Below are 15720 nucleotides of genomic sequence, written 5' to 3' on the forward strand. Positions count from 1 at the left end.
ACACAACAGTTCTCCATTCGGGTCTTAAGCCATTCAAAATGTAAAACCCCGTTTATTTATTAAATAAATAAATTAATTAATGAATGGCTAGTAGTCCTAAAATAATAATTATATATATACCAAAGGATGGTTCGAAGGGCTAATTATCATTTTTAGAAGTCGGGGGTTAAAAGCGTGAGTTTGGGACTCATTTTATAAATATTTATAAAGATAGGGGCTCTGTAGTAATTAATTGAATTTAATTTAAAAGGAAATGAGGTGGAGGGAATGATTATGTAATACTTAAGATATTAGGGGCTGTTTGATAATTTATGGGACATAAATTGTAAGGGATCTCCATGGATTGGGTTAGAAATGTAAAATATGGATCTATTTCGAATTAAATTGGAGCTGGAGGGACTAGTTTGGTCATTATGGCAAAATAGTATGAAGATCCGGTATATAAGGGTTATGAAACCCTAACCCTAGCCTCATTTGATCAGCCGCACCACCCTTATGACTCCCATCTTCCAGCCGCCACCCTCACCTTTTCACCCCTCGTCCCAATCGTCGCTTCCATGAGACCTTGGTGAACCACCGGCGATCCTTGCGACTCCGATTGCGGGCGTGAAGGCCGGTACCGAGGCTGTTGTTGCGTTGTTCCTTCTTCAAAGACGTCGTCGCCCTCCTTCATCATTCTCTTCCTCCCATATCTTCTCCGATCGCCGCTCCTTTGCCGCCGATAGATGTTGCTGCTACCCGTCATCTGTCGTCGGGTGTGCAGGTAGCCGCCGCCGCCCGACTCCCTCTTGTTCTCCTATATGTTGAAGCCCCCGAGTGACTGCCGTCGACGAAGTAGAAGAACACGATTTGTCGCTGCTGCTATTTGCCTGATGGGTTCGCGACCTCCCTCCTCTTTCCCATTTATTTTGTGGTGCGTGTTTCAGGATGCGTATACGTCCGTATGATAGCAGTCCTCGTGTGTTCGTTGGGGAGCAAGGGAGCCACCATGGCCGCCAATCATGGTGGCTGTCGATGTTCAAGCTTCTGCTACCGCCATCGTGCACCACCTAGGGTGGCTGAGTTCATTTACAACAGAAAGTGTAGGTGTGTGTGTGCTTTGCAGTTATGTGGTTTTGGGTGTCGTTTAGCCGGGATTTTCGAAGATCAACCACCGCCGCCATCTGCCGCCGCCGGCCACCACAAGGTGGCTGTGTGTGTGTGTGTTTAATTGTTTAGTTTGTGTTTATTTTAATATTTGGCATTGTAAAATGTAAATCACAGCTTGGAATAATAAAAGAACTTGAAAACCACCACCTCAGGGTGGTGGCTGCCGCCTTCTGCCGCCACCGGCCGCCGTGTCGGGTGGCGGTGTGCTTTGATGGTGTTTGGACTCGTTTAGATGATTGGAAAAGGGACTAAAACCCTAATGGGCCTTGTCAGCCTAATGGGCCCAATAAAACCAAAATGGGCTTGATGACATTCTAGTGGGCTTGATAGGCCCAATAAAGCCTTAATGGACCTAAAAGCCCAACAAATTAATAAATGGACTAATATTTGGGTTGGAAAAGCCATAATGCCAATAAAACCCTAATTTGTGGAAATTGCTTGGGACACACACGAGAATTAATTATTAAATCTGAAATAATAATTAATAATCATTGGCAAACTAGCGTAAGGCATAATGGACTTAATGGATTAAGTCCTTAATTGGTTAAGAAAGAAACACCGAACCTTGATCATCATTTCATGTGAAAACTCTAATTTGGGATTATGCGCTTGGACTTATCGAGACCCACTTTTGGGCCATTGGAATGGAATTGTGTGATTAAGCCCAATCACATCATATGACTTATTTAAAAGAATGATGGACGTAATGGATTAAGTCCTTAGAGGAATAATTCCTTAATGGGTTAAGTAGGAAACTTAACCCTAATCGGCATTTTATGTGAAACCCTAACTTCACTTGGGGTTATTGCTGGGCCTTTCTATTGGGCCTTAATGATTGGATTATTAATGGGCCATCCAAGAATAATTATATGGGCTAAAATAATTTAATGGGCCTAGGGTAAGTCCCACGTAAGGGGTTGGGCCCAATTTGGAAAATTGGGCCATAGATGGACCATAGTTGGGCCTTAATGATTGTATGATGTTGGGCCTTAGAATAAGACCATGTATAGGCCTGGGCCCAATTTGGAAAATTGGGCCATATGTTGGGCTTTGATTCCTAGTTCGCTTTGGGCCTATGGATTGGGCCATGGGATTGGGTAAGCCAAGCTAGGGGTAATGTAGTAATTATCCAAAGCATGTATTTTTAGTTATGTGTTAGAACCCAATTATTAATTGGGTGTTATTTTGGTGTTGACAGTTCGGGAATCTGTCCTTCAGCAGCTGGGGTTGAGTCTGCGGGACTTCAGCAGTGTGGGGTTGTGTCTACGGGACTTCATCAGTATGAGGTGAGTCTCCTTTCAGTAGGATCGGGTCTACGGCCACAATGCCGGCCCGTGTAATTATCAGTAGTCCGGTCTTTAGTTTGATATAGTAGCTAGCTGGCTTGACGTCTTTGTGATTCAAGCATATTTGTGTTATGTGTTCCGGACTTCGGTCCGATGCAGTCAGTTCGACTTCGGTCCGATGCAGTCAGTTCCGGACTTCGGTCCGATGCAGTTAGTTCCGGACTTCGGTCCGATGCAGTCAGTTCCGGACTCCGGTCCGATGCAGTTAGTTCCGGACTCTGGTCCGATGCAGGGGACAAGGTCCCGGTCAGTTCCGGACTTCGGTCCGATGCAGCTAGTTCCAGACCTCGGTCTGATGCAGTGGGCAAGGCCCAGTATGTGATTTATATGTTATTGTATGGTATGTGGTAGTTTGGGGGAGCTCACTAAGCTTCGTGCTTACAGTTTCAGTTTTGGTTTCAGGTACTCAGTTTTCAAAAGAGGAGCTCGGGAAGATTGCAGTGCACACACCATTTGTTCAGCCTGGGATGTTTTTACTCTGATATATTTGACAGTTGTTATAATATTCTGAGATACATTGCTTATGATTTCTATATGAGGTTTATTGACTATGGTTTTATCATTAAATTAAACGAAATTTTCAGACTGTGTTTTTGGGATGTTACACAAAAAAGTAACCTTCTGTTCAATAAGCTTCCTTTCGATATCATGTTTAATCATCTTGCTGAGAAGATGATTGAAGCGATCAAACGTCTGTGTAACAGAATCATCGGGATTTTGCTTGAACTCTCCAAACTCAGACAAAAGCAAGGTCTGAATTGAGTGCTCCAAATCTTCATCTGTGGAATACAACTCTCGCAGCCGATCCCAGATTTCTTTAGCAGTACTGCAGGAACTCACCAACCTAAATGTGTCAGATTGAAGAGCGAATCGAATAAGTCTCAATGCTTTGATGTTGCACTGAAACTTCTCCTTTTCGTCCTGAGCGACGTCTTTCACATCTTTTAACAGATCATTATACTCCTTCTGAGTTTTGATAATTCTGGATGTTCCTGAATGAGCAAATGGTTCAGACACAATGGCTTCCCATATTAGATACCCATTATCTTCAGATCCGATGACGTAGTCTTCGAAATGATGCGCCCAAACCTCGTAATCTTGAGTGTAAAGAATTGGAATCTTTGTTATAGATCCAATACTGTTTGAGATGTTGATTGGATTAGATTGAGAATCGTCCATGCTTGATCGTTTAACCTGTTGCAAGATCAGACTTGTAATATGTAATATTAGGGCAAAACGAATAAATAATGAGATACGTCAATTATGGAGTGACGGCTCAAAAAATATCAGTTAATGCGGAATAAACCCTAATCACTTCTTTCACAGAAGAGATGTGTATGAATTACACAGCCTCCTGCTCTGATACCAATTGATGAGTTTATAAAACTCTTTGATCGATTAGATCTTATAACAGGTAAATCAAGAAAGCAAAAACAGTAAGATAAAGCACAAGAATGAATCTGAATGTGTCGAATGATTCAATTGATTCAATCCTCAGCAGAGCTCGATGAAGAACTTCCGCTGTAGAGGATATTAAGGTTACAAAAGATAAGAACAATGAACGCTATTAAAATCTCTATCAAAAATTTATGTTCTAGGATGCATGCAAGCATCTATAAATATTAAACCCTACAAAATAACTCACGGATGGACAAGCCCATACCGGAGATTAAATGGACTAAATATCGAGCCCAAGACGCAACACTATCTGGACCTAACAATTTTTTGATATGTTGATGTTTTTAATTGATGGATCTTCCTCCGGTAACCTAGTTCCCTGATGCCAAATCTATATTACTTTGATTTATGTCATCGCCATTGCATATATAGTTCAAGATCTCTCTTTCTTTGGTCTTTGTGATCTGGTAAATTTTTACATAGGAATTTCATTTTGTAAATAAGTCTATACTTATATATATATATATATATATATATATATATATATATATATATATATATATATATATATATATATATATATATATATATTCTGTTTACTATAACAATTTTGAAAATTGTTTCTAATTGTCCCCAAATTTGGTTACTTAACGGAAGAAGATTAGAATGTAACATCCCAAATTTCGAGTCCAAAAATTTCGTTCTTAATTAAGTAGTTTATAAAATCATTTAATGAAAACATTGTCGATATCATATCAATCCATAAATCATCATGAACATGTCTCACAATCAAAACATCGAACAGTAATAAAACCAGAGTACAATCCCATGAATCACATAGTGCGGAAATCTGATGTGCAGCAACTGCGCCGACTCTTTCCTCTTCGCTGAAGAGGTACCTGAAACAAAACTGAAAACTATAAGCACGAAGCTTAGTGAGTTCCCCCATCATACCACATATTATACAAATCACGTACTGCCAGACATATCTGGGTGCCCGGCCTACCCTGTCAGGCATATCTAGGTGCCCGACCTACCCTCCAGTGTATCTCAACCGGTTATGGGGACTATTTCACCCTCTACCACTACCACATAATAACATAACATAACATAAACATACTTTCTAGCATAGCTGGGTACTAGGCCATCCCTTGGGCCCTATTGACCAGTAGCCGAAGACTTTTCCCCCTTATTACTACTATCACATAACGTCATATCATGCTAGCACCTAAAATATAAAAGATAATAGCAAACCTAGATAATTATCACAAAGACAATCATCTATCAAGCAACTCCTGATGATGGGCCGGCATTGTGGCCTTAGACCCATTCCTACTAGAAGGTAACTCACATCGATGTAGTGTAGTATCTGCACAGTCCTTGGCATGGAAATCAACTCGTCTCTACTCCTCAATCCCTACACAACGACCTTTCTCGATTACTATTACATACTCATAACCCTTACAAGAGTCAACCCACAACCAAGTCAAAGTCAAGGTCAAACCCTGGTCAAAGTCAACTTCTAATTGACTAGACTCGCCGAGTTGGTCCACCAACTCGTCGAGTCCCCTCGTCTCCTTACTGCCATAATCTCGTCCTTACTCGTCAAGTCTAGCAAGAGCTCGACGAGTTCACCTTCAACCACACCTTTTGACTATCTTCAACTAACTCGTCGAGTTCGCTCTTGAACTCTCCGAGTTCATCTTCATCCGAATGAATGAGTCTAGCCTCTGACTCGCCGAGTTCTCCATGAACTCGTTGAGTCTGTCTTCAAGAGGTTGGGACATTGCCTTGGACTCGCCGAGTCTGTTCATACACACGCCGAGTCCTATGATTTCCAGGTCCAAAACAAACCCCTAGCAGGCTAAGTGTTCCTACCACTCAACCAAACCCCAAGTGACTCGTCGAGTCCTTCTTTGTCCAAAACTATACATTCAATTATTATGGGTCTTAATGCATCAAAACTATAGATCTAGCCTCCTAGGGTCCTTTTTTCACGTAAAGTTACAAACTTGACGTCCATGCATGGGGCTTTTGGCTAAAAAATCCATAAAAAAGGGTTTATATGATGCATGGGTCTCCCATGGCCATAAAGTTGGCACCTTTATGCCATGGGAACCCTCAATGGTTCCAGATCTGAAGTCCTTATCCTAAAATCGTGATTGCATCCAAGAATGGCTTCCAAAAACCCTAAATTATTACTCCAAAAGAGTATTTAATGAAAGGGGAAGCAAGGTCTGGACTTTTTACCTCTAGTAAAAAGGAAATGAAGCAAAACCTCTGGATCTCCTTGCTCATTCTGAAATCCCAAGCTCCTTCTTCTCCTCTTCAACCTTCTATCTTGCACAAAATGGCACAAAGAGCTCAAAATCACTCAAAAACGGCTAGGGTTTCATGGGGATGGTCTGGGGGGTGTTGGAGGCTGCCAAGGGAACCACTTAAGGTGTTTAAATAGGGTGCAAACCCTAAATATTAGGGGTTTGTCTAGACAGCTCCTACTCGTCGAGTTGGTCTCCCGACTCGTCGAGTAGGTCACTTAAAATCCGCGCGAAAAGTCGACTCGACTCGCCGAGTCTCAGGGTAAAATGCAATAATACTTGGAATTGATTACGTACTAGGATCCGGGTGTTACAAATCCCCCCCACTATTTTAGACTTCGTTCTCGAGGTCTGCTACTGGATTCGGAAAAAGCTCGGGTAGTGTTCTCTCATCTCGTCCTCTGGCTCCCAGGTCCATTTCGAGCCCTTGCGGTGCTGCCATTGCACCTTCACTAGCGCCACCCTCTTGTTCCTCAGATCCTTCGACTTCCTGTCGATGATAGCTATTGGCCGCTTTATGTAGTTCAGACTGTCATCCACCTGAATATCCTCCAAAGGCAGCACTGCTGAATCGTCTATCAGACACTTCCGCAACTGGGAGACGTGAAAAGTACTGTAAATCTGGCTGAGTTCGGCTGGTAGGTCCAGCCTGTATGCTACCTTGCCCACCCGGGCTACAATCCTGAAAGGTCCAATGTACCTGGGGCCCAATTTGCCCCGCTTCCTGAACCGAATGACGCCTTTCCAAGGCGACACGTTCAGGAGCACCATATCCCCGACCTGGAACTCCAAGGCGACGCCTTTCCAATGTACCGGGGGGGGGGGGGGGGGGGGGGTCTTTTTTGGTGTGTGTTTTGTCTTTTCGTGTTTAATGGTTCTTACAAGGTTTTATATATATATATATATATATATATATATATATATATATATATATATATATATATATATATATATATATATATATATATATATATATATATATATATATATATATATATATATATATTGAAGTTATAATCTTTATTTGAAAAACATTTCAAATGGTTGAAGGTCTTCTTCTCATTGATGGTTTTAAATGTTCATTGGTGAAACTGTATTGTGGGTGTATTGTTAATTGGTGTTGATTATCTTTGTGGGTTTAATATTACTTGATCGATATTCAATAATCAGGTGTTGCTTATGCCGATGTTCTATAGCTCGATGCTATTTTTGTTTGTTGCTCATAAGTTCGTTGATGTTTTTACTAATTCATTGTTGTAAAGTTAAATTTGTTTGGATTCGGTTTCAAGAGTTTGTCTTGCAACAAGTTCGAATTTTGTTGTACATACTATGGGTTGTTGATATAGTTGGATACTTAATTAGCCTCTTGGTTATGCAAAGGTTCGATTATAATCCGTTGCCTTTTTTTTTTTTTTTTTTTTTTTTTTTTTTTTTTTTTATATGGATCGAATCACATATTCCAATATATTCATTTGTTCGTTGATGATGCTCTTCAAGTGCTCTTGTGGTTACTGTTGTGTGGGTCTCCGATATTCGATGTTATTACAGGTCGTGACACCTCTAAATTGTATACTATCGGTCTTAACTTCCTAAAGTCTTAATGTCTTGGCATTGATGCGTTCATCCTGATCTTAATTCTCACTAGAGGGCTTTAGCTGTGGGTGTGTTTCGTGGTGCTATTCCAATTCTAGTGTTTTGCTATAGTAAAAGAGAGTTTATTATACTATAAACCATAAAACCTTCTATGTTTATTTAAGCCAATGACATCGATATTATGGTCACAATTTGGTTGCCCACACAGTTTGACCTCTTTTATTAGTAAACAAGTTCATTAGATGTTCATAGAAACAAACATTTCTTCCTACGTACTTTTTATCCATCCTCACATTCCCCTTCATTCGATTCCACGACCGTTGCTGCCACCTTCCCCCTCCCCCACTCTTCCTCTCTCAGCCGCCTCATCCGCCTCTCTCTGCCTCCTTTGCATTTCTTCCTCTTCCCTTCTAGCTACTTCTCCTTCTCTTTCTTTCTCATCATGCCTCCATCCTCCTCCACCTCCTCCCTCCCTTTCCCTACCAGCTTCTTCTTCCTCAGCACACGACGTGCATTCATAGATGGCGTATTCTCTTTGAGCAGACAAAAGTTGATCAATTGTCGTGTTCCTGACATTAAAAGACTTGGTCAACACTTTTTTACCCAGCTTCCTGAGAATCGACGATTTTCCAGCTAGATATTGAGGATGATTTTTCTTTGATGTAATCGTGAACACAATGAAAACAAAGGAGTCGTTATTGAAGGATATTTGAGCCATCGGATGATATCTTGGCACTACAAACACATCACCTTCTGCAACTCTAAACTTTGAGTTCTTGCATAATGTTTGCTTCTCAATGGTAGGACAAACCACTGTAATCATTCCTTCTCCATGCAACACAACAGCTACCTCATCGCCATTTGGGTTCCAATGAGGTCCCATCATCACTCCCTTTAATTTGGAACAATAAAACACATAAAAAACATCATTTAGATTATAAAACCTTTCAACATTCTGAAAGAAACAAGTTTCCAACAACTGACCTTGGTGAGATTCACCATTACAACACCGAAATCAGTATCTTTCAACACATCCAATTGTTTTCTTGTCACAGTTGTACTCCATCCATAGCGATTTTCAACATCACGATCTGCCTTAAGAATATTGTATGCTTTCTTATCGTTTTCGACTTCGAAGAATCCATCATTCTTGGATCCAATGAAAGCTCTGATAGCTCGAGAACCAACTTCCCACATGGATGTATTCGTTTCAGGTTGTCCTTGCACAATCATAGATTGCTTCCCTTCTCTTAGCTCTTCTATCACTTCCTCCGACACCTGAAAAAGTTTAATGGCTTAATTTTGCTCTTAAACATAAGAGTGAGTGAGTGATCAGTGAGTTTACACTCAGGGATGACTGAAGGACTTTGTCATCAAACCCTAGCAGTAGATCTTGAACACTGGCGTAAGCTTTGGCGAATTGTCCGTTCTGCATTATGATGTGTAAATATGATCAGTCAATGTCTGATTACGAAACTAATAAAACAAAGATAAATTCAAGAGATTCAGAGTATATATATGCTTCTGTGTGTTTATATATATATATATATATATATATATATATATATATATATATATATATATATATATATATATATATATATATATATATATATATATATATATATATATAAGTTGATGCTCATACTTGTAGTTGGTCATCTGCAGCTGAAAAAATGGCGTAAATTTCAAGTTTCTGGGGGTCTTGGTAGTGTATGTCGTTTTGCAAGTAAAAAACAGTTTGGGGAGTCAGTCTGTAGATGTCTCCCTTCTGCAACTTTACTGTTCGGAGCTTATCGTCATCTTCCTCGACATTCATCCAGTTCAGAGTTCCACTGCCTGATCATATAACAAAGTACTCTTTATTAATTCAAATAGATACATGTTACTAAATACAGAAAGTTATTTTAGTAAGATTTTAGTTTCGGTTTTATTTATTTTTGTATTATCAGTACTACAAGTTATATTCTTTGACCAAGTGTTGTTTAAAATTATTTAAAAAAAATATTAAATAAAAAATAAAAAATTACATCAATTATGTAGTAAACTGGGTCGTTTGTTTTAAAAAGTATATATATTATCTCATTTGTACATTTTTTTTAAAAAAAATTCGTGTTTAGTAAGAATATTTTTAGAACTTTTAGCTTTTAAAAAAAATTGTTTAAAAATTACGAGCTTAAAATTTTATTTTAGGTAAATAAGTTTATAACTTAAAAAGTATTTAAAATTGCTGTTGATTTTTTTTTTTATAAGTTTGTAGGTTTTAGTTTATCTTATACTAAAGATAATTTCATATATAATTATTCAATTTTCTATTTTAATAAAAGGCCATTCTAACTTTTGGCTGAAATTTTAAATAAACTGTAATTCTTTTTCTTAAAAGATTAAACGGTTAACTTCTTTTTTTAAACAGCGAAACTAATAATTTTAAATATTCACTAAACCTTAAAGTCTTACACTATTATATAATATTGTTTTATGATTTTATTTTGTTTTATTTTTTCTTTTTTGAGTCGGAGAGTTCAAAATTTAAAGTCGTGTCTATAAACACTTGTATATCAATGATCAATCTTCAAAAAGTCACACACAATTGTGGATTTGAGATATATAAAGTGGTCTGGAAATCGAGTTTAGGAACGCATATATATTATACCTGAATTAACATAGAAAACCATTTGTGAATAAAGATGAACAGGAAGGAATAGAGAGTTAGCGTCCATGGTAATAAAATGGAGGTGGTAGCAACCATTTTCACCATCACTAATCTTAACGCCTGAGACTTCACCAAACTCCGACGACTCTAAAGGCCACCTCTCTTCTTTCCTCACCGTAGGTCCGTCACTCACCGGCACAGTACCGCCGTGAACACCACCAGCTAAACCTGTTGCTGCAATTGCATGCGGGAAGTGGGGAATGAAAGGTACTAGAAAGTATGCAAAGATTACAAGTCGAAGTGAAAAAGAATTGTCCCTCATTTTCGTAAATGTTTTTTCTTGAAAGTGTGCGTGGGGTGATAATTGATAAAGGCGTTAAATAGAGGGATCAGTGTCGTGTGACGTGGCATTGGGTGTTGGACACGTCAATGGGAGGTGGTGCGAAACGGGTGCACCCTCGATTCATAGTGTTGGTCGTATTCGGGTTTTACATGCAGTGGTTACTCGTTATAGGCATTTTCCAGCTCTTTCTCTTTTTGGAATTAATGGTTTGAAATTATATGAAATTTTTTTACTTTTTATCCTTAAATTTATAATTTTTTGTTTATATTTTTATCTTATGTATTTTTTTTTTCATATTATACATATTCAAACAGAAAAATCATATAAATATGTATATTAAAAAAATATATACTTAGGGTAACGGGTAAAAGTGTAAAAATATTATAAATTTAAGGATAAAAACGCATAAAAATGGTAAACTTAAGGTTTTTTTGCGAATTTAATATAATGGTAATCTGAAAAACCTGTTATCACCGGTAAAAGGATAAAACCGAACATTTTTTCAAAAATGTTTGGGTGAAAATGGACATAAATTTCAACTTTGAGCAAAACCGACAAAACCTTCAAAATTTGATGGTTTTTATGACATTAACCTTATAAAATATTCTGCAAAAAAAAACAAAAAAAACAAACGAATATTTAAGAAGTGTTAACTGATTTCTTCATAGTATGGATACGCAAAATGACAATTATCTTTCTCGTAATTGAATACAATAAATTTTATGTAAATTTGTTTAACCCGTCAACATAAAATATAACAAATGTACCAAATTCTCATGCGCCAACAATCGCACTTTTAAAAAGGGAAATGTAATTTTGAATCAAACAAATTAAAATAAACTTTATAATGCTCAGATCAAAACACTGTACAAAAATATTATTTAATTAATAAACATAATAAAAAATCAAAGTAAACCTTAAAAATACAAGGGCTGGTATGGGTTGTCAGTCGATCTTTACTCTTTGTATTGTGGCTTTGTGCATCTCCATGAAAGACAAAAAAGGACTTCAATTTGAATTTAAGGATTCATATTTTAAAAGATGCAACAATAATTAATATAATCAACTTTAATTTTAAATGTCACCACTAAAAAAATAATTGAATAGCTTAAATTACGGAGGATTCATTAATAAGGACACCGTCCATCCAAAAGCCTAACATTCATTGGTGAGTGTCATTTTTAGTAAAATTGTCCAAGACATAGAAGTTTACTCACATGCCGATTAGGCAGAAAATAATTTTTTAGTGTCTAAGGGTCCCACATGGTCAGAATTTTCTTATGACTATTCCTATTGACGGTTTTGGCCAGCATATGTTGCCATTGGAGTATCGTGTCATCCCCAAGTATCGCCTTATGATCCCTTTATTTCCGGCTGACAAGACTTGCCCAGTTTGTAACAAGGCATGCTTGGACTCCTTTGGGGAGCATGCAGTTCATTTTAAAGAGCTCCCAGGTTTCAAGTACCGACATGATCTAGTTAAGGATGTTCTTTTGGACATATTTAGGCGTGCTGAGGTTTCTGCCAAGAAAGAGGCACATGTGAACTTTTTGACTGATCCATTGGAAGGAAGATCAACACTTAGATCAGCTGATGTTTTAGTATTTGGATAGGCTGGAGGAAAGCATGCATGTGTCGATCTAACAAGGGTTTTCCCTCTTGTGGGCTTGTGGAGTGGGGTTTTCACTGTAGGGCAAACTGTTTTAAAAGTTACATCAAGCAAAAGTGGCAAAACATGAGAAAGCGTGCATGTAAAATCAACACACGTTTATAGCTTTTGCATTTGATACTTCACTTTTCTTGTGCCAGAAGTTGTGGAGCTATTCAATAGAGTTCAACGGGTCATGCATAATAATGTTATGACCCTAAGATCTATAGATGTTGTTTTTTAAAAGAATTAGGTTTGCCATCCAAAAGGGGTTGCGGCATAGCTTGTTGCTCGTTTACCCGCTACGTCTATGTAAAATTTTGTTCTTTATTTAACTTATATAAAAATTAAAAGTTGAAGACAATTACCATGGAAGCATGGAACATGCTTAAGAATTTATAAGGAAAGAATGTTATTGTATCAAAATAAATTTGGTCATTTAACTAATTTAGTGACTAAAGTTCTTTTTTTTTTACAAAATTTTGTCTTTAAAGTAAGAAATTATATGTCAATTACACCATTATACATCGGACAATGGGAACAACTAGTTCCATTCCTGATGCGACATTTAAATAAATTAGACAAAAAAGTTTTGAAAGTCGCATAAGTAATCCACCTCACATTAATTAAAGTAAAGAAGTTACTCTCATTTTTGTTCCCTTCTCAGTGACCAGGAACGAAACAAAAAAATCTAGGGTGTAATCTTGTTTCTCTGATCGAACAGCCAAGCATCCAACAATGTCAAGTGGAGCTAACTTCCAAGGTGTTTTTCTCTAAAATCCTTTCTCATATAATCATGGTATCAAATTCACATTCATTAATCATGATTGTGCTAAAATGACATACTTTGATTGTATCACCTTTCTCGAACGTTTCATGAAAAAGAGTATAAATAAGTTATTTTAGTGAAAGGCTAGATAAGCCCCTTTTATTCGGGATTACTCTTATTGCAAATGATGGAGACTATGTTGGTTTCATTTTTATGCTTATGGAACTGATGGTATAATTCCCACCTATGTGGACTATGTTGGTGTAGGAATAGAGGATTGGTATGGTCCTGAGATAGAAGAAGATAGTGAGGATTCATGTATTCATAATGGGGAATATGAAAAGGAAATTGATAACCTTAGAGATGAGGAGTTACACTTTAATGAGAATATAGTTGTTGGATCTATATGCCGAAGAATCATTATGGAGTGATATTGCTAATAATATATGATCCTATAGGGTCACACCTTTATCAAGTTGGCATATTTGTATATTTATTATTAATATGATTATTAACAAATAATATCGATTCTTGTATTTTAATTAGGGTATAATTATTGTTTTGTAAAAATAATAATTATAAGAGAGTATCACAAGTTTATTATTTCATATGGTATGAATTAATAAGTCATGCACAACATTTTGGACTAGTTGGATTCTTTTGTCTTTTACCTAAAAAGAAAATTTATATTTCATAAACGTGGAGTGTATAAAAAATAAAGAATCTTACTTTTTAAAATGCATAATGATGGTATGGGAGGTTGCTTTTTCAACCTTCAACATTTTGTCTCCCATGCTTCTAAAGGCAACCATTACTTTAGATTATTTTAATGGTTATGCTTTACTTTTCATGGGCTATATAAGAGATGCATGAGACTTGCATTTTTGAAAGAGTGAAACTCTTCTTCCTCCTCTCTTTTCTCTGTAGAACCATAGGTTCTTCTTCTCTTCTTCTTCTCTCTCTTTTTGTAACACCCGGTTCCTGGTACGTATTTAAATTCAAGTAATTTCATGTTTTGCACTGCGACTCGGCGAGTTGGAGGTCCAACTCGTCAGGTAGACTCGACTTTTGCATGGGAGGATAAGTGACCTACTCGACGAGTCGGGAGACCGACTCGACGAGTAGGGCTGTCTGGATAAAACCCTAATATTTAGGGTTTGTACCCTATTTTAACAACTTATCTTGTCTCGACCCAGCCTCCATCGTCCCTCCCAACTCAGAGAAACCCTAAATCGAAACCCTAACCTTGTTGAGTGTTCTTGAGCTATTTTTGTGTGCTTGTGGTGATTGTGAAGCTTGAGAAATAAGAAGGAGCTTGGAAGTTCGAGTGGAAGCTAGTAGATTGTGACATCCCTAAAATCTCGGCCAGAAAAGACCGATTTTCATTTATGCTTTTAAATAATTTCAGAGTAAATCCTTTTGATTTGAAAGAGTTGCGGAATTTGTTCCCAAAACAAAACATGATAAAATAATATTTATCAAAGCATTTCATCAAGAGATGCATTTTCATTATATAATCAAAACTCGGGATGTCATGTTCCGATACAGACCATAAAGCATAAACGATAACATTACAAGTCATTCAACAAATATATACATATACAGACTTGTAAACAAAACAACTTGATGATTCAACCATCTTATGCCCTCGCGCCACTACCTGTAATACAAATAAAACTGAGTGGGTCAGGCTTGGGAGCCTGGTGAGAATATAGGGTTTTCAACCCACAATAAATAAGTTATATTTAATTTCACCAACCAATCACTATCCCGATTACCCATTCCCGTTATCCTCACTTTACGTCCCTAAAATAACATCTATCTCAAGGGACCTAATCTAGGATTTTCATCGGGACGGACATCACTGCTAAGGGGTTTCCTCAACAATAGATATCCTAAAGGCAACCATGAGGGGGATAGAGTACACCGGTGAACACATCGTTCACAACACCTACAGGTTATGAACCTGCTAGCGTTCCACTGGACTGTCTAGAAAGAGTCCATGGTCGTTATCCATACTCTGCTGAATAACTAGACCAACAACAACAACAACATCGAGGCCTCTCATCTGTTTATTACACACCAACTATCTACCCATGTTCTACCCAACATATTAGTAGATAAAAATATATATTTTCATACATAGTTTAAAACCTGTATATCATTTCCATTCAATACATATTCCACATAACAGATGAGGCACACCCACATAATCACGTATTTCATAGAAAGTAAATCAGATCTATGAGATAGAAGAGAATGAATATACATTCATACTTATAACAACAAAATTATACACATAAACAACAATATACTTAATACACTCAAACCATACTTGTATTATTATCGTGTTTATGAAAGGTAGTATACACTCACTTGATCAGAAGATGATCAGACAACACTACGGCTTGCAGAAGTAGTAATCCTCAGCAGATCTGGAAGATCTTCATAAAAATGGAACTTCTCGCGGGCAGAGCTTCGACTCGGGAACCGCACTTCTCGG

The 15720-nt window shown here is 37.5% G+C and overlaps 1 protein-coding gene across 1 annotated transcript; it reads right to left on the bottom strand.

Annotated features, from left to right (window-relative positions):
* Window positions 1-7937: 7937 nt before the first annotated feature.
* LOC111908366 (vicilin-like seed storage protein At4g36700) lies at window positions 7938-10825 on the bottom strand. Its single transcript, XM_023904192.3, has 5 exons — window positions 10458-10825; window positions 9453-9643; window positions 9150-9233; window positions 8789-9082; window positions 7938-8696 (listed from the first exon to the last, which is right to left on the bottom strand). Exons 1-5 carry the CDS (start codon window positions 10777-10779, stop codon window positions 8106-8108), a joined length of 1482 nt encoding a protein of 493 aa, XP_023759960.1. The 5' UTR covers window positions 10780-10825; the 3' UTR covers window positions 7938-8105.
* Window positions 10826-15720: the final 4895 nt, after the last annotated feature.

The sequence above is a fragment of the Lactuca sativa genome, chromosome 2 (genome assembly GCF_002870075.4).
Source record: "Lactuca sativa cultivar Salinas chromosome 2, Lsat_Salinas_v11, whole genome shotgun sequence".
Classification (NCBI taxonomy): domain Eukaryota; kingdom Viridiplantae; phylum Streptophyta; class Magnoliopsida; order Asterales; family Asteraceae; genus Lactuca; species Lactuca sativa.